Source organism: Sciurus vulgaris, assembly GCF_902686455.1.
Source record: "Sciurus vulgaris genome assembly, chromosome: 2".
Lineage (NCBI taxonomy): Eukaryota > Metazoa > Chordata > Mammalia > Rodentia > Sciuridae > Sciurus > Sciurus vulgaris.
The window spans coordinates 92,228,225-92,253,590 of record NC_136462.1 but is presented as its reverse complement, the minus strand read 5'-3'; the positions used below and the strand labels follow the sequence as shown (position 1 = coordinate 92,253,590).

At 34.5% G+C, this 25,366-nt stretch overlaps 1 protein-coding gene across 2 annotated transcripts in view; it reads left to right on the top strand.

Moving 5' to 3' along the window:
• Window positions 1-25,366, top strand: part of UBR1 (ubiquitin protein ligase E3 component n-recognin 1) — a 159,800-nt gene that overhangs the window by 121,501 nt on the left and 12,933 nt on the right. Inside the window, exons 33-43 of one of the 2 annotated variants that reach the window (XM_079127740.1) lie at window positions 199-296; window positions 6,442-6,535; window positions 7,573-7,721; window positions 9,296-9,351; window positions 10,623-10,719; window positions 14,203-14,270; window positions 16,009-16,159; window positions 19,634-19,721; window positions 21,433-21,566; window positions 23,146-23,254; window positions 25,101-25,157. In XM_079127740.1, coding sequence (XP_078983866.1) covers window positions 199-296; window positions 6,442-6,535; window positions 7,573-7,721; window positions 9,296-9,351; window positions 10,623-10,719; window positions 14,203-14,270; window positions 16,009-16,159; window positions 19,634-19,721; window positions 21,433-21,566; window positions 23,146-23,254; window positions 25,101-25,157 — 1,101 coding nt within the window. Of the gene's footprint in view, window positions 1-198; window positions 297-6,441; window positions 6,536-7,572; window positions 7,722-9,295; window positions 9,352-10,622; window positions 10,720-14,202; window positions 14,271-16,008; window positions 16,160-16,311; window positions 17,404-19,633; window positions 19,722-21,432; window positions 21,567-23,145; window positions 23,255-25,100; window positions 25,158-25,366 lie in introns of those variants that run through there. The other variant, XM_079127741.1, reaches the window with a different exon arrangement.

Below are 25,366 nucleotides of genomic sequence, written 5' to 3'. Positions count from 1 at the left end.
ACTCTTTGTATTCCCTTTCTTCCCCCAAAAAACATTTTTAAATGCATGTTTCCATGACCTAGAAAGTTAATCTGGAGGAATTTTGGTATTTGTATATAGCCATTTATTCAAGGAAAGACTCTGCAAGTTTGGCTTTTTAGATTGACTTTCTACCAATGGATTTAATTTTTAAGTAATTCTTAAATGTCATTTTTTCAGTGAGAATGCAGAAGCTCTTGCACAACTTTTGACCTTGACAAGGTGGATACAGACCATTCTGGCCAGAATATCAGGTTACAATATGAAACATTCTAAAGGTTTGCTTAAAATTTTTTTATGTTAACTGTATGAAAATTATCTCAGAATTTTTGATTTAAAGAAAAAAGTAATTATGGTAAAATATAATTCACAAGTACAGATTTGCTGAATATCATGAAAGAGACACTTTTGAGGCCAACACTAAATTTGGCCTACATAATTTTCTCAATTTAGTTGTTTTTCATACTATCAGGCAGAATAGACAGTGATTAATCTAGAGTCAGACTGCCTGATTTAAATTTTAGATCCAAGATTTATCCTAATCAGTAAGATTCACATATTGTTATGTTGTCTTGGGCAAGTTACTTAAGTTCTCTGTGCCTCTGCTTTCTTATTTGCAAGTCAGGAATAATAATAATAATAATAATAATAATAATACCGGGTTGGGGAGATAGCTCAGCTGGTAGAGTGCTTGCCTTGCAAGCATAAGGCCCTGAGTTCGATCCCCAGTACCACAAAAAAATAAATAATTAATTAATTAAATAATTTAATAATAATACCTATTCCCTTGGTCAAAGAAGTAATCGAGTTATGTGTAGAGTTGCATAGTCCATGGTATATAGTAAGTGCTATGTAAGTGTTAGCCATTATTATTACTGATATTGTTAATATATTGTCATTAATGTTAAAAGCAAAACACTTTAAAATTGTTATCTTATTTGTATGTTATTTATAATTGAGAGACAAGTGTTGGCTATTAATGGAGATGTGCTTAAAAAAGTAAAAATGGCATTTTAAAATTTAGCAAAGTATTTTTCTTTACTCAGCTATGAATCAATAAGATGAAGAAGGAGAAGTACAATATAGTTTTTGTTGTTGTTGTTGTTATTGTTTTCTTTTTCTTTTTTGAGATTGTGTCGTTATTGTTTTCTTTTTCTTTTTTGAGATTGTGTCTGTGTTGCCCAGGCTGGTCTTGAACTCTTGGGCTCAAGCAATCCTTCCACCATAACCTCCTGAGTAGCTGGGACTACAAGCAGTGCCACTGTGTCCAGCTTAAAAAAATCATTTAATTCTCATTCCCTCATTGGAATTAAAATTGATGAATAGTATACCTAGAGAATATTTCAAAATATTTCTAGGTGTTTTACTCAAAATATTTATGTCTTATCTTTACCATCCATACCTTCTTGTATTTTTAAAAATTTTTGTTGTTGTTGTTATTGATGGACCTTTATTTTATTTATTTATTTATTTGTTTGTTTGTTTGTTTGTTTGTTTATTTATATGCAGTGCTGAGAATTGAACCCAGTACCTCATATATGCCATGCAAGGCTGAGCTACAACCCCAGCCCCTACCTTCTTGTATTTATCCAACTATTTCCTGGTTATTTCACCCTCTATCATGCTTAAATTATTTACAACCTTTTAGTTATGTATATTTAGGGAAATTGAAGGATGTATGCAAAAACTACAGATAAAAAATAGGAATTAAGGTTTTCTTTTTTAACACTGTAGTCAATCTAAGTTATCAAGTTTTAAGTATTTAATTGTACTGTACATTAAAAAAAACTGTAGAAGATTTTGTGTTCTTTACTTCATCAAACATGTATTTTATACAGTTAAGAGAATGTTCCAAGAAGAAATGGTGTTAATAACCATATTTTATAGTATAGAACAATAGGTCTCATAGAGCTTTAAAGAAGGAATAGATTATTAGTAGAGACTGTAAAGGAAAGTGTCATGGAGAAAATGAAATTTGAATTGACCTTAGACCAACTTTGTAGGCATGGTAGGGACAAAGGAGAGTATTCAGGTAGAGAAAAGAGAAAACATTTTTAAGGAAGTATGAACATGGCATTTCAGAAATACAGAATAAGCCTGGCGTACCTGAGTTGAGGGTACACAGTGGGGAATAAGAGGAGAGCACAGGAAAAGTTATATAGAGGGTTGTGAATAAAAATTTGGGCTTGGTTTTTAGAAATAGAAAGAGGGAAGACAGTAATTGGCAATGGATGAGTCTAGCATTGTTCTATCAGTTACTCTTCCTCCTTCATTAACTTTACAGCAAAACCTTTTTCACAACTGATGAGTATAGAGTAACAGTCTATCTGCTGAAAAACTCCTTAACAGAAGACCTTTTGCTGAGAAGTGATTTGGGGCATGCCACTTGTTTTTAACAGTGAAAATTCATTATACAGGGCTCTTCTCATTCATTTTATTAATTTTAAATGGCTTGGACAAATGTGAATAATTTTTTTTGTTTGCTTGTTTTTAAGTAGATGAGCATCCTGATTGTACATCCTTATTTTTGGGTCAAAAGTTCAGCCTTAATTTCAGGTATTTTTTTGTCATTTTGACCTTTAAATGATTTAATTGGAAGTCTCAAACATGGCTTTAAGTGGAAAGGTTCCTTTATTATTGATCAGACCACCGTGACTAGAGAACCACAACAAAAAGTAAAGAGCGATTAGTGTTTTTAAGCATACTCATTAATTTTTTTAGATGTCTGTATTTTTAAAGGAAGAAAATACTGAACATAATCTAAAGAAAAACTGTTGAAATAAAGAACTTAAAAGAAGAAATCACAGAATGATTAAACATTTTGTGCAAGTGACTAGCATTTTTTCTGGTAGCTTTTTGAAAAATATATGAGGTCTTGCTTTGTTGCCCAAACAGGTCTCAAACTCTTGAGCCTACAGGTATACACCAGCACACCCACTTCCTATGGCAGTAGTGCATTAAATGGAGTAAAGGAATGAAGAGATAACTCAAGAAGGTCAATCAGTAATTAGTTGCCTTAGTCCTGAATGAGGCAATGAGAAGTAGTGGCAATAGGCATTGAAAAGTCTTCTCTAAATGCTTTTTTAATGACTAATTGGGGAAAATAAACAGAGCCAAGAGATAGCAAAGGAAATATTACAAAGAAAGTGTAAGCATATCCAGTATTACCATTTACAAATATAGAGAGGTTAAGAGAGAAGACAGAAGATAATGGATTCAGTTTCTCTGTAATTTCATGCTGTTTGGTGCATAAGGAAATTATAAACATGGCAATAGAGTGAGATTTATCAGCTCTTTCTAAGAATGCAGATAACTATGCAGATAGTCATAAGATAAATAAGAACTTAAGAGGATTTTTTAAATTAAGCTTAATTTAATTTAATAATTTTCATAAAACCTTGTTCCCACTTTTATCAAATATCTGTGGATTACTAACAAAGATTAATGAATTGGACCATATACAAATCTCAGAAATTTTAAAAAATAGAACTGTCCACAATACAGTAAATCTAACAAAATATCCAGAAACTTAACGAGTTAGGAATATTAAAATAACTGTTCTAAGCTGGGCACAGTGGTGGCGTTCAAGTGACAAAAGCAGGAAGATTGCAAATCCAAGGCCAGCCTGGGGAACTTAGCAAGATACCATCTCAAGAAAAAGTGGCTAGGGACATAGCATAGTGGTAGATCTCTTACCTAGCATGTGTAAGGCCATGGGTTCAATACTCAGTAGTTTAAAAAAAAAAAAAAAAAAAAAAAAAAAATGTTCTAAATGCTAGGAAAAAAACTAATAAAGAAATCACTGATTATTTAAAAAATAACAATGAGAAGAGTAAAGATCAAAATCTATGGAATATGGCCAAAACCATACCCAGAATACCGTTCACGCCCCAAAAGGAATGATCACATTAGGATTATCTAAGGGTACAGTGATAGAAATTTCTTACATTAATAGGTTGAAAACTGATGTGATTGTTACAATAGATGTATTTATTTATTTTGCAGTGTTGGGGATAGAACCAGAGCCTCATAGTATGAGGCCAGTGCTCTACCACTGAGCTATATCCCCAGCCCAATAATACATTTTTTAAAAGACATTTCCTAAAATCCCAATATCTATTCCTAATAAACATAATTTCATAAAAAGCCAAAATATCTAAAGACACTAAAAAGTAAATAATAGCAGGCATATTTAAGGAATCAAAATCTGAAGAATGGTTAGTACAGGCAATGAGTTTCCTGGGGTGGAGTTTCTTCTTTATTTCCCAGCTTTGACCCAAGACCAACCTGAATCACAGAACTATACAACAGACTTGAACATACACACACCCAAAATAAGATATCCCTCTTTCTGGCCAAAGGACCAAGAGCTGGAGGATAAAGGGATATTTTATATATATTTATATTTTATTTTTCCTTTGGCCCTGTCCCTAGCTAAACCCAGTAATGGGTCTGCCATGGTGGCCATGTTGACACATAAAATTCTAAGAGTAATCCTGTCTATTTAGCCAGGGGAAATGGGAAAAGGGCCCACCAACCCCCTCCATGTTCCGAAGAAGGTGTGAGATTAATTTTCATTATTTCTCTTTGCATCATAGCTCTACCCAGGGACAGCCCCAGTCACTTAGATCTGCCTGACAGCATTTGAGACTAAAATTGAGAGAAACTTGCCATGTTGGTCAGAGAAACTGGGAAAGACAGTATATGCTAGAGAGTATGGGAGAAATCCCAGACAGGAGAGAGGAGAGAGAGATTCTGAATTTTTGAGTTTTAGGTTCACCTCCAGCCTGCTTATGTGCCGAACAGGCCCAAAGAGCATAGCAAATGCTTTGAGAAATAAACTGCATTTCAGATACCACTCAAGTTCCAGAATAACCCCTTGAGTAGTACACGTGCTGGGCCGGTAGGATAGCAGAGGAACTGAAAGCTAACATGGATACCACCACTCATAGAAGGTGAGAAAACTCATCGAACCTAAAACTGAGTTGATTGTTCTGAGAGTCTGGTATTAAATCCCACCAAGGTTTCTCTTTTCACCTATCTCAAAGAGAAGCTGTTCGACCACTTTCCTAATCTCACAGCACAGCAGCTCGGAAAGCAAACTCCTCTACTCTGCTGTCTTGACCTGTGGTTTTTTCAAAATTTTAATGGGTCCTGGAATCTTTTAATGGGTCCTGTGTTGCAAGAGCAACACAGTAGTCAAAATATCCAAGATATGACTCGGGATATAGCCCAGTAGTAGAGTGCTTGCTTAACATGCATGGGGCCCTGGATTCAATATCCAGCACAGCAGAAAAGAAAAAAAAAAATTCAAGATACAATCAGAATTATTTGACATATAAAGAAAAATCTAACCAACTCTCCAGAGGAAAATGCAAGTCTGGGATGTTGTAAATGTTAAACTTATCAGACAAAAAGTTTAAAATAGTTATGGAACTATGAAACTGAAGGTCAAGGTGAATATCCTTGTAATGATTAGCAAGATAGGAGTTAGCAGAAAGAAAACAAAAATCGAAACATGGATATAATAGAATTGAAAAAATGCTATATGAAACAAATTAATTGGATAGTCTTAGTTGTAAAGTGGAAATGAAGAGGTGTCAGTGATTTTGAAATTAGGTCAATGCAAATTATCCAGTCTAAAGAACAAACAGAAAAGAGATGGAAAAGACAGAATAGCCTGTGAGACAGTTTTTTTTTTTTCTTTAATGCAATATTTATTTCTTTAAAGTTCCAAAAAAGAAAGGAAAAAAAGAGTATAGAGGAAAATATTTGAAGAAATTATGGCTGAAAACTCCCCACACTTGGTAAAAGATACACATATACAGATTCAAATAGTTCAGTGTACTTTAAACAAACTTAAAACCCCACTCAGACACATCATAACCAAACTGCTGAAAACAAGAGATAGAAAAATCATCAAAGCAACTGGAGAAGAGGATCCTGCTCCATATAGGAAAATAATGTACAAATTTGATGAGTAAATAGATCCACAAAAAAAGTTAGGTCTCAAAGCAGGCAGCTTGGTTCCAGATGCTTTTTTTCTTATTCACTAATAATATACTGCTTTGCTAAGAGAATACATATACAGTGTTATTAAAAATGGAAGTACAGAGGGACAGTTGCTGATGAGGAAAGATATTCAATACTAGGTGAAACAGCAAGCTGCAGAACAGCAATGTATGATGATATCTTTTGTTCAAAACAAAACAAATCAAAAATGGTATGTGTAACATTTCTGTGGAGAAAAAAAGATCACTCAAATGTCATCTGTGATTGTGTTGGTGGGAAAAGTAAAGGTGATTCTTTATTGCTTATTAGCATTTTCTAGGTTTTCTAAAATGACCATGTATAATTTGAAAAAGAAACATTATTGTCAGAACTAAACTTATTATTCTCTTTCTTTTCCTTTTAAATTGTTAGGAGAAAATCCAGCAATTCCTGTCTTGTTTAATCAAGGGATGGGAGATTCCACTTTTGAGTTTCATTCAATCCTGAGTTTTGGAGTTCAGTCTTCGTAAGTATCTAAATAATTAAAAGAAATTTGTAAATAGGTAATAAAAAAGAATGAGAAACAGTTCTTCCCTCTTGCTTTCCTTCTTTATTTGTAAAATTGTTCTTTTATCCCATTTTTCTTTCATTTTCTCCAAAGTTTTATTTGTATTAGCAAAATTAAGTGCTTTGAGATATAAAAATTGTATTAGGATGGATCATGCCTTTGTGTAACAATTTTTGACCAATAAAAAATGCCATTTCTGTGTGGTCCAAGCTATACAAGGACCAGAATTCAAGAGACTTCACTTAAAGTCACATCTGACTTTCTCTGAAAAGCCTTAGGTCACACTCCTCCACCCCCATTTTTTATTTTCATGGATGTAAAATTGAGGCAGTGGCTTTCCCTACCTATCTCACAAAGTTATTGGAAAGATATTTTTGTGATGACACTTAAAACATATAGTGTGTCCAAATCAGGTATTATTTTTTGAATATGACTATATAGAGTACTTTATTCTGTTTGTATTCCTTATTTATATTATCTGTCCCATTCCTACTAAAAATATTTATTACAAATAGAAGTTCATAAAACCAAAAATTTTCACTCCAAATACATATTATCTGTCACTCATACACATAAACACACACCCCTCTTATCAGTGAACACAGAAGTATTTCTTGGTCTGTTTCCTAGATACCAAAATTGGGTCAGATCTGTTTCCTCTGAATGTTATTTGCTTCTAACCGATCTGTCCCATAATTTGGACCTGAACCCTTCCAGCTATAATCATTTTCTGCATCCTTAATGATAAACTTATATGGGGTCTCTTATCTTGTGTAACTTATATGGGTCTTTAATATTATGTAAGAGATATTTAGCTTTTCCCATCTTTTCTTATCGAATAAATCATCTACAGAAGTTCTGATCTCTAATTTGACAAAGAGCAGTTTATATAAGTCAGGAGTTCAGTTGTTTCTATTGCTTCATCACTTAATGAGCCTTCTTAGGAAATAGCTCTTTTTACTAAATTTTTGTGTATTTTTTTGTTCTATTTTTAGGATCAAGTATTCTAATAGTATCAAGGAAATGGTCATTCTCTTTGCCACAACTATTTATAGAATTGGATTAAAAGTGCCTCCTGATGAAACAGATCCTCGAGTCCCCATGATGACCTGGAGCACATGTGCTTTCACTGTACAGGCAATTGGTAAAGTCTATAAGAAAACTGGCTTGGAAGCTGGGCACAATGACACACACCTCTAATCCCAGCTACTCGAGAAGCTGAAGCTAAAGGATATCAAGTTCAAGATCAGCCTAGACAACTTAGTGAGACGCTGTCTCAAAATAAAAGGGCTGGGGATATAGCTCAGTGGTAGAGCACTTACTTGTCTGGCTTGCAAAAGACCCAGATTTCTCTTCCTAGTACTATATACCTAAGCCCAGTGACTCCAGAGACTTAGGTGGGAGAATCATAAGTTTAAAGGCAGCCTAAGCAACTTAGTGAAACTATCTCTCAAAACAAAAAACAAAAAGGGTTGGGGATACAGCTCAGTGGTAGAGTACCCTAGGTTCAGTCCCCAGTACCAGAAATACCACAGGGGCAGGGGTAGGTGGAAAGGAGAAAGGAAGGAAAGAAAGAAAGAAAAAAAATGGTTTGGAGGTTTTAGTGAAATAATTAATATTGATTGACTAGAAAGTTATTTCTTTCTTTTCCTGATGGCACAGAATAGTTTTCCTTGCTTGAGTGAGTATTACTAATATTTCAGTATAGTAGTGTGACTTGATGCCATTAGGTCTGAGAATTTTTTTATATTGATCTTCTTTTAACTACTCCTGTGCATTTTGTTTTTTGGTAGTAATTTTTAGGAACCTTCTGCATTTTCTACACTTTGAAGTATTTTTGTAACAGTATGCTGTTTCATACTTTGAATTAATTGCATTTTTTACCCCAAATTTTCCTACATCAGTGGATATCAGGTTTTAGAAATCACTTCCATAGTTTCAGTATTTTCAGTTTTATCTTCTTTTTTCTATGAATCTGTTCTAATTCTTTTTAAATTATAAAGTTACTTGCATCTGCCTTACACACTTTTTTTTTTTGCAGTGCTGGGGATCAAACCCAGGGCCTTGTGCTTGCAAGGCAAGCACTCTACTGACTGAGCTATCTCCCCAGCCCTACATATTATTTTTAAGCAAAATGGGTTACTATTACATATAAAAATTACTTTTAAAAATTTCTTGCATTAAAAAATATTAAAATCAAACATGTTTTTTGCAAGAATTCTTTATAGGTTGCTGTAGGGACTTTATCATTTATACTAGTAATTTATAGATTATCTACATTTGCTTCTCTAATATTCTCTCAAGAATGAGAACATTTTGGCATATACAAACATGAGACATTGAAGTGGAAAATGTAAATCATCTGATCAAAAATATAATTAATTGGAGACCTGGTATATAACTCAGTGGTAGAGCTTTCCCCTAACATGAGCAAGGTAGTGGGTTCCAGTTCTGCATGCCTATAATCCCAGTAGCTCCAGAGGCTGAGGCAGGAGGATTACAAGTAAAGCCAGCTTGGCAACTTAATGAAACCCTGTTTCAAAATAAAAAATTAATAGGGCTAGAAATGTAGCCCAATAGTAGAGCACCCTGGGTTCAGTTCCCAAGACCCCTCAAAAATACATATATATTTAAAATTGAAGAACATTTGATAGAAACTAAGTATAATATATAGTTGTTGCAGTATTTATTATTTTTATGTTTTTCTTATTTTTTAAGAAAACCTATTGGGTGATGAAGGAAAACCTCTGTTTGGAGCACTTCAAAATAGGCAGGTATGTATTTATAAGTAGGGTTTGTGTAGTTCATGGAATACTTTTTTTTAAGAGATGATTTTTTTTTTTTTTAATCTTCCTTTCTTTCTGTAAAGAACAGAATTCTGTAGGGAGTTAAAAAGAGCTTTCTCAGTCTCATAGGAAATGGCCTATGTTGTGCACTTTACAGAATTTACTCAATCTTGGTGGATAAATGTATTTCACACAGAGATTTCAGGTGATACTTGATTACTTTTCCTCATCTTCTCTGTGTATTGACAGATCAGAAACCTGTCATCTCTTGTGTTTTTCCCTCTCACTAATTTTTCACCATCACAGCACATTGAATATTTATGCTGGTTAGCTTAGGCAAATGATCATACTGAATTCAGGAATAAAATTAAGTCATAACTCCTCCGTGGGTAGATCCTGACACTATATGGGAGTATACTTCTTCCTCAGGCCGAAGCCTTTTAACATAGGCAACTCTGGAAAACAGTATTAAAGAAATGTGCTCAGTAGCCCTGTAAAGATGAAATGGGCAAGTAAAGATTCTCTAAACCATTTCCCTCTTATTTTCCTGATAGTTAGCATAGCAGACTATTGTAGTCCATAGTGTGCTTCCCATCCTGCTATTAGGGAAGCAGATGTATTTCACTGGTTTTCTTACCATCATTTTAGAATTTCTAGAAATACATTTGCACAGACCTAAATAGAATAAATTAGGCCAGACATTTAAGAAAACGACACTGAATAAAAAAATGGGTACTCATGGGCTGGGGATATAGCTCAGTTGGTACAGTGCTTGCCTTGCAAGCACAAGGCCCTGAGTTCAATCCCCAGCACCGCAAAAAAAAAAAAAAAAAAAAAAGGGTACTCATCCAAGCACACCTGTGCATGCCTGTAATCCCAGCCAAGCACCGTGGGTTCAATCCCTGATACCATTTAAATAAAAAAAGGGCTGGGGTTGTGGCTCAGTGGTAGAGCATTTGCCTAGCATGTGTGAGGCACTGGGGTTTGATTCTTAGCACTGCATATAAATAAATGAATAAAATAAAGGTCCATGACTGGGGATATAGCTCAGTTGGTACAGGGCTTGCTTTGCAAGCACAAGGTCCTGGGTTCAACCCCCAGCACTCCACAAAAAAAAAGAAGTCCATCAACAACTAAAAATATATTTTAAAAAATTAACAATTTTAAAAAAGAATTTTGTAATTAGAATGTAAAGCATATAATACTTGTCATCTTTCCTTATCATTTTACATTTTATTTCCCTCTTACTTACAATCTAGCATAATGGTCTGAAAGCATTAATGCAGTTTGCAATTGCACAGAGGATTACCTGCCCTCAGGTTCTGATACAGAAGCATCTGATCCGTCTCCTGTCAGGTACAGTCTTTTCTGAATTACTATGTTTTTGGTTACACATATATTTCTGGCAGTATATTTCTTTAGGAAACAACACACTGCAGTAATTGTTAGTACTCACTAATGAAATCTTAATGCCTACCACAGATTTACCAAAAATAAAGTGCACAAGTATCCCTTTAGTACTTGCAACTTTATTTAAAAATCACGTATTTTCCAAGTATTTTTAGCTTATATTCCATATTCCTTCTCTTCTCCTGGGTCATTAAACCAGTATCCTCAACCACAAACATACCTGTTTCCCAAATCTGGTTAGAAAAGGGATAGACTTGGATAGATCATTTTAAAATTTAATTTCATTGTCAAGTCAAAGTCATGTAAAATAATAGAAATGCTAAGAGTGGTAATCTCAGAACTTAGGCCTGTGTTGTTGTTGTTATTGTTGTTTTATAATAACTTTACTTATTTATTTTTTTTCTGTGGTGACTGAGTATTGAACCCAGTGCCTCACACATGCTAGGCAAGTGCTATACTACTGAGCCTCAACTCCAGCCTCAGGCCTGTGGTTTTTCTTGTTTGTTGGTTTGTTTTTTAGAGAGATAGGTTATAACTATTTCTTGCTGATTTTCTTGCATTCAAACAAGCTAGAATTATAGTAAGGGCCCATGTGATATTCTCAGTTTAAAAATAAAAAGGATGTGATTACATTTTGGTAGTCTACATTTCCATTATGCATTTAAAGTTACTACAAGAGCTCCTCTGGGCCCAAACAAATCAATTTGTTCATAAATCCAAAATGTCATTAATGGGGGTTTCAGCTTGTTCTTCCTACATAAATTCCTACCAAATAAAAATTATGTGAGTTTTTTAAGTTTTTAAGCCAAATATAGTTTTTTCCTAGCTGAATTAGCAGTCATTTTTCCTCTAAGATAGAGTATATTATTTACTTTGAAAGTTTGTTGAGGTTAATTTTTCCTCTTTACTAATCCCCACAGGCCTCTTAGGAATCTCTTCTTGAGTAGCTTTCTGCTCACTCTGATGATATGATGACTCCACAACTCAATCCAAATCTGCCTCCCAACTTTCATTAGAACTTTTCAAGGCTTAGTTTTTTCTATTTTCAAATTAACTTCCAGCTGTTTCCTGAATTAGCTCATGATAATAGGAATCTAAGATTGAAGCTGTTCCCCTAGCCACACACTTCAAAAGTTGTTTTATTTTGTTTTTGTTTTTTAATCTTTTGGTATCTCTTTCATTTCAGTCATAATCTAGATACCTTGTTTTACTAGGAGTTCCAAACAGTCTCACTGCTTTTGTATTTATTGCACATTATGGAATTTGTAATATTCAAAATATCTCAAGTGCCAAACCAGAAGACTAAACATCATTACTGATGACAGAGACAAAAATGATTATGATAGCTAATAGTTTCTGATTAGCAGTAACTGATGGGATTGATGTGCTTTTGATTTGTAGTGTAGCTTTGTGCCTATTATGAAATTTTTTCACACAAAAATTTATTAGCAGGGGCATCTTTATTTATAAGGCATTGCAGGGCTGGGGATGTAGCTTGGTGTGTTCAGTGCTTGCCTGTCAAGCACAAGGTCCCAGGTTCAATCCCCAGCACCGCAAAAGGAAAAAAAAAAAAGTATAAGGCATTGCAACTATAAACAATATTATTATAAGATTTGTTACATATTTGCCATTTTAAGATTTGTTTTTTAACTAAAGAAACAGAACCTCTATAAAAGTACACATTAGAATAGTATATTCAGATAGACAAGTTTGATGGTAGTGGCATCTATAGAGAAGCTTGATATTTGTGTGTTATGTGTATGATGCTGGGGTTCAAACTCAGGGCCTCATACACGCTAGGCAAGTGTTCTATCACTGGGCTACATCCCCAGCCCCCATGAACTTATTTTGATAAAAATAGAGGGTCTTAATGGGCTAAGGACATACTTTAGTGATAGAGGGCATGTCTAGCATGCACAAGGCCCTGGGTTCTTTGCTCATTACCACCCCCTAAAAAAGTATCTTAAATGCCCCAGAAGTAAATTTCAACTTTATGCTTTAGGTAATTAGGAATGTTTGAAAAGTTTTTGAGTGATGTGGTATTATTCATGTGTTATCAGTTATAGACATGCTAGTTGATGTATCAGAAATATTGAAAATTTTCAACATGAGGAAATGAGACCTGGAAATAGCAAGTGACTTGTCAAGGTCACACAGCTAGTAAATGGCAAAGCCCTGTTATCACTTTAGTTTGTTTTTAACATAGCCAGTATTAATAACATTATTGAGTGACTCTATGCCAAGCTTGGGACAAGTTCTTCAAAAGCATATGTGAAAGGACTTCTCAAGAGTTTGGTAAATAACATAGACTTAGAGAAGTCACTTTGCCTTGACAAATAGTCACAGCCAGTACTGGAACCCATTTCAGTCTGTCTCATGATCTTAACCTTTATACTTTTTGTTTAGAATCTTGGAATTGAGGTTAAGAAATTGACCTAGGCTGAAAAGAGTCTTCCTCATTTTAAAAAATGATAATTTTGCCAAGTGCAGTGGTGCACCAGTAATCCCAGCAACTTGGGAGGTGAGGCTGGAGGATAGTACGTTTGAGGACAGCTTCAGCAACTTAGACCCTCTCTGAAAATAAGAAATAAAAAGACTGGGGATGTAGTTCAGTGGTAAAGTGCCCCAGGGTTCAACCCAGTATAATAATAATAATAATAATAATAATAATAATAGTTTTATTAAGATAGAATCAATTCCCTCATTTTAACATAAATAAAAATCATTCCTGTTGACTTGACTTCTTGATTTCACTTTCTTGCTACTTTCCTGGACTTCTGAATTTATTGCTTTTCCTTAGATACTGATCAGATAAGAAAGATCATAGCTTTTGATCTGTCTGCATTTCCTTCAAGTCATTGGTTCATATAAACCATTATCAGTTTTATTAAGGAGAATGTTCTGCATCCTCATTTCATCTAAATTGCTTTGCACACTTTCCCTGCTCCTCCACCCCAATCTGTTCATATAATACATATCATAGAAAATTTAGAAATGTGCAGTTTAGGGGGATACAGGTAGAGGGAACATTTTGTAAAAGCAACTCTTCTTGTTCAGCATTTTTTGGGATGTGGGTTCCCTGCTGGAGCTTGAACCCAGGGCTTTATACATGTTAAGCACACACTACCACAGAGCTACAGCTACAGCCTAGCAACTATTTCTTGAACAATCTGTATTTCAATTATCCCAGTTTATTCACTTTTCCTCCTAGATCTTATCTTTCATTCAATATCTTACTTTGTATTCAATGCTTTCTTGTAGCCTTTTAGCAATTCAGTTTATCTTATATTTCCCATATCTTAAAGGTGCATATACTGGTTTCTGTGTTTTATAACCATGTTATATTTTCATTTTAGATGCCTCTGGTTTGCATTTTATTTAACTCCAATGCTGTCTTACTGACTGAATTACATTAACTTTTTGTTTTAGTTGTTCTCCCTAATCTAAAATCAGAAGATACACCATGCCTTCTGTCTATAGATCTGTTTCATGTTTTGGTAAGTGTTTAGTTAAAAAAAAAATTTAAACCCAGGGTCTTAAGCATGCTAGGCAAGTGCTTGTAAGGAAAAAAAAAAAAAATTTTTAAGTCATCAAATTTCTAATTTTATGTTTTTCTCCTTCAAATATATGCTGTCTGTTCAAGATTATAAATTATTGGTGTTCCAATGGAATATTACTTGGCTGTGAAGAAAAATGAAATTATGGCATATGCTAGTAAATAGATGGAATGGGAGAATGTTAAGCTAAGTGAAATAAGCCAGTCCCAAAAGACCAAAGACAGAATGTTCTCTCTGATGCGTGGATGCTAACCCACAACAATGGAGAGGAAGATTAGAAATTCTTTCAATTAGACAAAGGGGAATGAAGGGAAGGGAGGAGGAACAGTAACAGGAAAGATAGTGGAATGAATCAGACACATCTTTCCTACCCTCATATATAAATACATAACCAGTATAACTCTGCATCATGTGTAACTACAATAATGGGATCCTAATTAGGACAAGTTACACTTATTCTATATATGTATAATATTTCAAAATATACTCTACTGTCATGTAAAAAAATAATTAAAAAAATATATTATTGGTGTTCATCCTATTAAGTTTGGTCTCTTATCCATTCTGCTTATAATTAAGTGTAGATTTGACTGAGACCATCAAAACAACTTTTTTGGGGGGAGGCGGGTATTGAGGTTTGACTCAAGGGCACTTGACCACTGAGCCACATCCCCAACCCTATTTTGTATTTTATTTAGAGATAGGGTCTCACTGAGTTGCTTAGCACCTTGTTGTTGCTGAGGCTGGCTTTGAACTTGCCATCCTCCTGTCTCAGCCTCCCCAGCCACTGAGATTACAGGTGCACTCCACCACAGGAGGCTCAAAACCACTTTAAAAATGAAAGTACATTTCATTTCATTTTACTTTGAAATTGGTCTTGTTAGTTATATTAGTTTGTATATATTCAAATAAACTTTTGCTAATTCTGTATTATGCTTCCTTTCTCTCCCCTCTTTTCTTAACTTGTTTTTATTTTAAGCAGTAAATCACATGATGAGCTATCTTAAAAATCATTGTTTAAGCGATAGGAACCAGGCCACAGGTGCATTTAGTCTTTCCCAGAACATCTGTGGACAAATGGCAACTATATTGTGAGTTTCTTGCAAAACTTTTCCATCCTTGTGATGATCTCATTCCTTTAAACCAAGCTCTATAAAGAAAGCAGCAGTGAGGTTGGGAGCATGTAGTTGCAGTTATAGGGTTAGCCAGCATCCCTAACCCCACCCCATCCCCATTATCTAGGCCTCTACTGGGTGATTGTCAACCCGGACTCTCTTTTGAAGTCTCCTGGGAAACTGGGAAAAATGCTGATAACTGGACCCTATCTCTAGAGATTCAGATTTGGTTGAACTGGGTTGAAACCTGTGTGTCAGTGTTATTTTAACAGTTCTCCAAGTGATTGTAATGTTGAATCATGTGATGAACCACACAGTTGACCACAACCTAGAACTCAAATAAGTGGACTCAGCAAAGGGATAACATTTGTTGATGACCTTTGTCCTCCATTTATGGTACATTATATTCTAAGATATTCTGTTGAATAACTAGGAAAAACATGGTTATTTTAAAAACAAACCACAAACAATGCAGCATCCATTGCCCGTTACATTTAATTATGAGATTAATCCATGTTGGCCTTTTGTTGTTACACATGTTGATGCCCATTTTTCTCTCATAGGTAGGTGCTGTGTTAGCATTCCCATCCTTATACTGGGATGACACTGTTGATCTACAGCCTTCATCAATTAGTTCTTCCTATAACCACCTTTATCTCTTCCATTTGATCACCATGGCACACATGCTTCAGATACTTCTTACAATAGACACAGGTAAATTTCTCATCCAGGTGCTATAAATGTTCATTTATAAATAACATTTGACTGTGTTTTACTGGCAAATTTAATTATGCTTATAGTTAATCATATTTCTAAATCTTCTATTATATCTTTTGTTGAATGATTATTCATTTGTATCTTTACAGATGCCATTTAAACATACAAAGGTAGAATAAATGTGAAAAGGATAACTACCTGAAGACACTTGATTGTCTAATTTGTAGCTGTTTTACAGATAATGCAGAGACTGTTTGAGCCTACTTTTCCCTTTTTCCCCCCATATTTCTCATTCTCACGGTCTAAGGTTTATTTCTACCCGAGTAAGCCTGTCCATGAAACTGTTCTTGATTCCTCCAACTAGAATGGTAGTACTTTGTTCTCCTTGTAGAATATACCATATACTCCTTTTTTATAGTTATTTATGGTTATAGCTTATTGTTGTTTCCCTACTTCTTTCTCCCTACTCCTCCATCCTCAGTATAAGTTTACTGATGGTAGAGAATAATCAAACTCCAAAATCTTCGCTGTTACCAAGTATCTAGCAGCCTTTGTTATACTGAATAAATGCTCATTAAGTGATTTTTGAGTGAATGACATAAGTACATTATTCATAGTATTGTTATTTAGAATAACAAAAAAAAAAAACAAATAATTCAGCTATCCATAAATGGGTGAATAATCTGTGTGTATCCATATATTGAAGGGCTATACAGCTATAGGAAGAAGTGAATGACATCTGTTTACATGAAGCAATATCTAGTATATATTAAATGAAAAAAGATTGGAAAACATTGGCAGTAGTATGTAGTACCATTGTGTAAGGTATTTTATGTGTTTATATGCTTATGTATATTCATATTTGCCTATGTTTTTTTTTATAAAAGAAACAATAGAAATATAAACTAAAAATGGTTGCCTCAAAGGTAAGGTAAAAGACATAGGAATTTGAGCAAAGATTCCAGTGAATATCCTTTTTAAATACAGTTTGATTTTAAAGCCCTGTAAGTGGTTTATTTAACTAAAAAGTAATAAAATATGGGAAATAATTTTTAAAATTTGAAAAAATAAAATTTTATTAAGCATATCAAAAATGATTACTTCACATGACTTTAAAACATAGTATTTTATCTACACTTCCATTGGAATATGCTCACAACAAAAGACATATGCGTCCCCTGCATCTTAAATTGGATTTATATTAGTGATACTGGTCATAGTTAGTGTTATGTCATTTTGAAATTATTATAGGTAATTTTTAGGATAAAATAATGTCATTGAGAACCAAGCTTTTTGGTACACAGCAAAAGAGAAATGAGTAAAATCTTTAACAGCAATAATATTCCAGTTAAATTCCAGCAAGTTATTTTGTAGATATGGACAAAGTGATTCTAAAGTTTATATGGAGAGATGAAAGACCCAGAATAGCCAACTCAGTACTCAAGAACAGAAAAGTTGGAAGTCTGACACTACTCAACTCAAGAATTCTTACTTGTTGATAAGAGTGCAAAATGGTACAATCATTTTGGAGGATTGTTTGGCAGTTTCTTACAAAACTGAATGTATTCTTCTATGATCCAGCAGCTATGCCCTTTGGCATCTACCCAAATGAATTGAAAACTTATGTCTACATAAAAATCTATACATGATGTTTATAGCAAGTTTATATTTATTCATAATTGACAGACTTGAAAGCAACCAAGATGACTTTTTTGGTGGGTGAATGACAAATAAATTGTGATTCATCCAGATAATAGAATGATATTTAGTGCTAAAAAAGAAATGAGCTATCAAGCCATGAAAATACATAAGGAATCATATACAAAGTTGAAGAAGCCAATCTGAAAAGGAAACATTACTCTTAAATCCAACCACATGATACTTCAGAAAAGACTGAACTATGAAGACAGCAGAAAGATAAGTGATTTCCAGGGGTATGAGAAGAGGAGAAGATGAATAGGTGGAACACAATGAATTTTTGAGACATTGAAATTACTCAGGACAGTACTACAATGGTGAATACGTGTGTGTTTGTACCAACCAAGAGGGAACCCTACTTTAAACTATGGAGTCTGAGTGATAATGATGTGTCAATGTAGGTTCATGAATTATAAAATATGTACTATTCTGGTGCTGGATGTTGATATTGAGGGAGATTTTGCATGTGTGGGAACAAGGTAGTATATAAGAATTATAAGAATTCTCTGTACCTGCTGCTCAATTCTGCTGTGAACCTAAAGCTGCTCTAAAAAGATTAAGTTTATTGATTTTAAAAAAGTACTAGTCATCTTTTTACATGAATGCGTTTATCAAACTCATCAAATAGCTTTTTTTTTAAACATTTTTTTTAGATGTTGATAGACCTTTATTCATTTATTTACTTGTGGTGCTGAGAATTGAACTCAGTGCCTTACACATGCTAGGAAAGCACTCTACCACTGAGCCACAACCCCAGCCAAATAGCTTTCTTTCTTTCTTTTTTTTTTTTTTTTTTTTTTTTTTTTTTTTTGGTGCTGGGGATCAAACCCAGGGCCCTGTACTTGTAAGGCAAGCACTTTACCAACTGAGCTATATCCCCAGCCCCCCAAATGGCTTTCTTAATATTGCAGTTCATCATATGTTCAATTTTCTTAAAATACTCCCTCCACAAAGAGAAGAAAAAACCTATACAAACATTGAACTCTTTGAGTTTTTTGTTTTGGTTTTGGTTTTGGTTTTGATTTTCGTTCAGGGAGTTGAACCCAGGCCTTTAGATATGCTATTGGTAGAACGTACCCTACCAATTAACTATCCTTCCAGCCCCAAACTCTTAATATTTGAATTGAGAAAAATCAGTATGAATTTATAATATATTTTCTGCTTTTTAAAAATAAATTGTGCTTTTTAAAAAGATCTTACTTGGGAACTTAAAAGATCTACCAGTATTTAAGATAAGACAAAATCACTTGGGGTAATTTTTAATTGTGACCTTTCAGATGAATTATTGATTGCATAAGCAAAAGCATTTTTAAAACAACAGAGTGCTAGCCAGGCATGGCAGTACACATGTGTAATCCTAACAACTCAGGAGGCTGAGGCAGGAGGATGGAAAGTGCAAGGTCAGCCTCAGCAACTTAGCAAGTCCCTAAAAATTTAGCAAGGCCCTGTCTCAAAATAAAAAAGGGCTGGAAATGTAACTTAGTGGTCAAGTGCCCCTGGGTTCAATCCCTAGTACCAAAAACAAAACAGAGCACTATTCAAATGTGCTATAACCATCCCTCATCCTTCACAGCAAACTGCAAGGTAGACATTTTAATCTCTATTTTAAATATAAGAAAACTGAAGTTAGAGAACTCAGTGACTTATCCAGAACCTTAATGTAATAAGCAAAGTTGGCAGTTACTGGAAAGGTTTTGGAACCTTGACATTGAGGTGCAGTTTGTAAACTGGATAGCAAATTCATAAATTCATCTTGCAGTGTTTATTTTTCAGGCCTCCCTCTTGCTCAGGTTGAAGAAGACAGTGAAGAAGCTCATTCTGCATCTTCTTTCTTTGCAGAAGTTTCACAGTATACAAGCGGGTGAGTAACATTTCATTTGCTAGTTTACTTAGATAACATTTTAATAATTCTGTGTCTTTGTTCAGTTATTTGGCATTATAACATTTTTTTGGTATCAGGGATTGGATCCAGGGGTGCTAAACCCCTGGTCTACATCCCCAGCCCTTTTGTACTTTTCATTTTGAGACAGAGTCTTGCTAAGTTGCTTTGGGCCTTAGTTGCTGAGACTGACCTTGAGCTTACAATCCTCCTGCCTCAGCTGGGATTATAAGTGTGTTACCACACCCAGCTGGCAGTATAACTTTTGAACCATTTTAATTCCAATTTTAAAAAATCAGTCAAGAACTTTCAGCATGTGACTTTGCTATAAGATAGGCTTATGCTGGGGAAGCAGGAAACTTATATTGATATTTTGCCTTAAAGTTTAAGGTAGTAGGTTGGAATAACAGTTACTTTTTAATTTCTGAAACTGAAAGAAGTTCATATCTTTACCCTTGTTCTGGAAATGTAGGTAAAAGATGACAGAAGTTTAACTAATGGCAGTATTTTAGAATTTAAATAAATATAGAAAATAGAAAGTAGAGTTGTCCTTTTACAGTGAGCTATACAGCTGATGTGCTTAATTAGAAGTTTTTTAATGCTCTTATGAGTAATGTGGGAAATATTTTGACATTTATTTTTAATGTGTAATTATGTAAATAATATACAAATATATGTGTATAATATATAATTTCAAATTTATGTACCTTTAACCTCTATATAGAGGTTAAAACCAAAAATAAAATTGGAGTGCTTGCTAAACTTCCTCTGCTGCCAGGTTTCCTCTTTCCACATTTGTTTTTATCTTCACCAGTCATCTTTTTTCCCCTCTTTTTTTAAGTTAATAGACTTTGTATTTTAGAGCCCTTTTAAGTTTACAGAAAAACTGAAGAGTGAACCAATGTTAATATATTTTTATTAAGGAAAGTCCATAGTTTACATTAAACTCACTCTGCTGTATCATTACAGTATAATATAGAATGGTTTCATTGCCCTACAAATCCTTTGTCAATTTTAATATAGAAGCCCAGAAAAATATTTTTTTAATTGTCAGTGAACACAGTACCTTTATTTAATTAATTAATTTATTTATTTTTATGTGGTGCTGAGGATCGAATCCAGTGCCTCACACATGCTAGGTAAGTGCTCTACCACTGAGCCACAACCCCAGCCCAGAAAAATATTATTTAGTGAACCTAATTGTTTCAATTAGTTATTGAATAAATTTTTCTTCTCCATATTTCATTGTAAGAATTTTTAATCTCAAAAAAAAAAAAAAAAAAAAAGACAGAGCTGGGGATATAACTCAGTTGGTAGAGTGCTTGCCTCTTAAGCACAAGGCCCAGGGTTCAATCCCCAGCACCACAAAGAGAAAAAAAAAAAAAAAAAAAAAGACAACTTTAGCAAGCTTTAAAGAGAGACCTGTTTTGAGAATCAAGATTCTGTGAGGTAGATTTTCTTATTGAAGTGGGCAGTGCTGAGGATATAGCCCATCTCGTAGAGTGCTTGCCTACCATGAGCAAGGGCCAGGTTCAAATCCCCAGCACCCGGGGTGGGGGATAAATAAAAATTAAGTGGGTAGTAAACTATTAAAACTATTTATATGTTTGTGTTTTTGACAAGGAATGTGTTTGAAATCTTCAGTTTCAGTCTGATAAGTAATTTCTCCTGTTCTGGAATTATTGTCTTCTAGATGCATTGGGTGTGATATTCCTGGCTGGTATCTGTGGGTCTCATTGAAGAATGGAATTACCCCTTATCTTCGTTGTGCTGCATTGTTTTTCCACTATTTACTAGGGGTAACTCCACCTGAAGAACTACTTACCAGTAAGTAGAACAATGAAATCAGAGTAGAAGGTGGAGACTTTTTTTGTTCTTATATTCAAGCTCAAGAATACAAGGTTAGAACAGGCAAAACTATTTCCCATTCCCTATTTCTTCAATCTGTATTCACTCTGAATGTCTGTGCCCTTCTCTGATATAGGTTAAAAGTGAAGCCAAAAACTAGATTAGCGTCATAATCTACAAAACCTACTCCTGGCTCCTATCAATGTATAGTTTATGGGCCTGAGTTTAAAAATTACCTGCATACAGAATATAACTGATAGGTTAGCTAGGAAATTAGAGACATTAGTTGCCTTCAGGGAAGAGAATTATTTGACTAGGTTGAAGGAAGGCTTTATTATGTATTGTTATTTAAATTTTGAACATATGGCTATATTAAAGAATTAAAATGCTGCTGGAAAAAGCGTGCTGGAACCAACCAAAATCATTTATATTTAAGCAACAGGTCATTTCTTTCTTATTTACTTGTCTCAAAGTCAAGACCAAAATAGAGGCTTCCTTGTGGCTTTGTATGGGTCACAATCAGAACTTTTATATGATTTTTAAAGAGTCACCAAAATTGTTCTGAGTTTCTTCCTTTTTCCTTTTAAGAATTTATTAACCATGTCACCTCTACTAGATATCAACTTCCTTGTCTTGGACTCAGTTCAGTAGGGTATATATCTTATATCTGATGAAGGTTTGTCATGATGAAATATAAAATAGGATTCTACTTTCCAAGTATTACCAGTACAGATCTGTCATTTGCACACATACAAAAGTCATGTATTTGTTTAATAGGTACGACAGAAAATAAAGTCCTTTCTTTTATTGGGAGGAAACCAAATACAAACAAACAAATAAATATGTACAATATAATATCATGGTGATAATTAGTACAAAGAAAAATAGAGAGTTCTGGGACCAAAGTAGGAACTGTTTGTGATAGGTGGTCATGGAAGACTTCTCTGAGGAGAAATTGAATAATAAGCTACACAGATGGGTTTGAGCTGGACATTTAATTGAAAAGTATTCTTAAGCAGAAGAAAAAATAAATGCCAGGGCTTTGCTTGGCATAGAGAACAGTAAAGATATGGTATGACTGAAACTGAATGAACAGAGAGAAGGTAGTCGATCTAAGAAGCAACCAGGTGGCATGCATATCACCTAGGACATTATGCCACAATAAGAACTTCATATTTTATATTAAGCATGGTGATTAGTCATTGGCACTATCTGATCAGAAGAGTGAATCAAGTACATTTATGTTGTAAAATGATCACTGTGGCTTGTCATCCACAGTTTAATAGAGTACAAAAAATACTCTATTTAGAATATATAAATAGCATAAATGGGCTGGGGTTGTAGCTCAGTGGTAGAGCACTTGCCTAGCATGTGTGAGGCACTGGGTTCGATTCTCAGCACCGCATATAAATAAATAAATAAAAATAAAAGTCTATGGACAACTAAAATATTTTTTTTAAAAAAGAAAAGAAATGAGCATAAACAATGAGGAAACTACTAACAATTTGACCAGGTAAGAATAATGTACTTATTAAATGTATATTTTATTCCCTTGCAGATTCTGCAGAAGGAGAATATACTGCACTATGTAGCTATCTATCTTTACCCACAAATTTGTTCCTGCTTTTCCAGGAATATTGGGATACTGTAAGACCCTTACTCCAGAGGTACTATGGGGTATAATGTCATTGTTGGGCTCCTGTCAAATTTGAAAATTTTAAATTAAAGTTATTTACTAAACTTTCAGGTTGATTAGCATTGAGTTAGTTTCCTAATTCACACACTTAAGGAGTTGTAGACCAGCATCTTTGAACAGATGGAATTTCTGCTTGTTCCACCTTGACTACCATCCATTTATTTTACTTGTTTTCTCCTCGGCTCGTGTCTCATTCCAGTTTTAAAAAATTGAGGGGAGGAGCTGCTTCAGATATAAAATCATAAGAATCAAAAGAACCCAAATTGGGACTGTATCCAAAACAGTAGCACATCTCATGTAGGAACATACATCTCAGGAAGTTGTGTGAGTAGAGAAAGAAAGCCATTTGGTAGATAAATTTAAGATTTGTCACTTAAATTTCCTAGAGAAAAGTATATCTCCCTTTCAGAAAACTTTCAGCTCCATTATTTACTTGATCTGTTCTCAACTTCCTAACCTCCACTCTCCTTACTGTATTTTTGCACCATTTTCCATCATTTTTATAATCACTTCTCACTGTTATTCTCATTTCCCTGATGATTTTTTTCAGACTCTTCACTTTTCTTTTTCTTCCTCCCTTTTCTTTAACCAGTGTCTTCATTCTTAGGTCAGGAGTGTCAGCCTCTGTCTCTCTCCTGCCACTTTTCTTGTATGTTAAGTTCAGTGTATTAGATTCTTTTTTTTTTTTTTTTTGCTTCTTCATTTCTCATGAGGTATTCTGATCTCCAGTGTGATGAAAATTGTTTTAACAAATTAGTATCATGCTTTGTGTTGAGTATAAGCACAGTAGTTGTATTCATTTAAGTTCATGGGATAGGTAAGTTTTGGACTTGCTAGTTTAATCAAATATTAAATTTTCAAACTTCCAAACAAAAAGTTATGCTTTTTATGTCATTCCTGGACCTGCTTGCCCCATCCTTCTCTGCTCTGTAGTGTAGGAGAATGACCCTTGCAGGTCATGCATATTAGCTTTTTTTTGCCTGGATTTAGCCAGTGGAAGGTACAGCAGGATATTAGGGGCCAAGAAGAAAAAAAAAAGAAAGGTCATTTGGAAGATCTTCAGGTTGCCTGTCTGCTTTGTGGGGCATTCGTGGCATTGGTACAACTCTTCCCTGACTCTAGTTCCAACCAAACAAACCTACTGTGATTCTAGTACCCACTGGTGACCTCCCTGGCCTCCAGTATTATAACAGTTCCCTTTTGTTCCTCCAACATGGTGTGGGGCAATGATCTTAGATTGCCTTGCTTTTTTCGTTTTAAAATTGGCTTCTCACATCGCAAAAAAAAAAAAAAAAAAAAAAAAATTTGGCTTCTCAGCCCTTCCATCTTTTCTTTTCTTTTCTTTTCTATTCTTTTCTTTTTGGCATTGCTGGTGATTAAACCCAGCGCTTACTCATGCTTTGGAAGCACTCAACCACTGAGCTGTAGCCCCGACCCAAAATGTAAATTCTTAGGAGAGTCTGGAGATTAAACCTAGGACCTCATGTATAGTAGGCACTGAGCTACGTCCCCAGCCCCTATCACTTTTATTACCACTTCTCATTAAATTTCCCCTTTTTTAAAGACAATAGTTTCTATTGTTCTAGTTAGACCTTAATTGATAAAACTTTTTAAAAAGGATTTCATAACAGAGGAGGAAAATTAACTTGATAAGAAGGGGAGGGGGAAAAAAGGAGAAGACAAGGGGCAAGATGTAAGGTAAACATAGGAGGAGGAACCTGGAAAGAAGGCACACAAAGAGAGAATGGCTCATTGATGAATATTGCACTGAACCTGTGGTAATCCATTCATTTTTTTTCTCTTGGCTCCACATATAGGTGGTGTGCAGATTCTGTCTTACTGAGCTATTTGAAGCAGAAAAGCACTGTGATCAGGTTGGTTTTACTACTTAAGCCTCTTCCCTCAATCCACAAGTTATGTTTCCCAAAGTAATAGTAATTGATTTGTTGAGTATGCTTCCTAGTGTCTACCCTTGTTTGTTTGTTTGTTAAGAGTAGGATTTATTCAAGTGAGAAGAGACAGAACTCCCACAGGGTGAGAGGGGAACCAACAGGGATTGCCATATTCTGCCTCCTTTCATTCT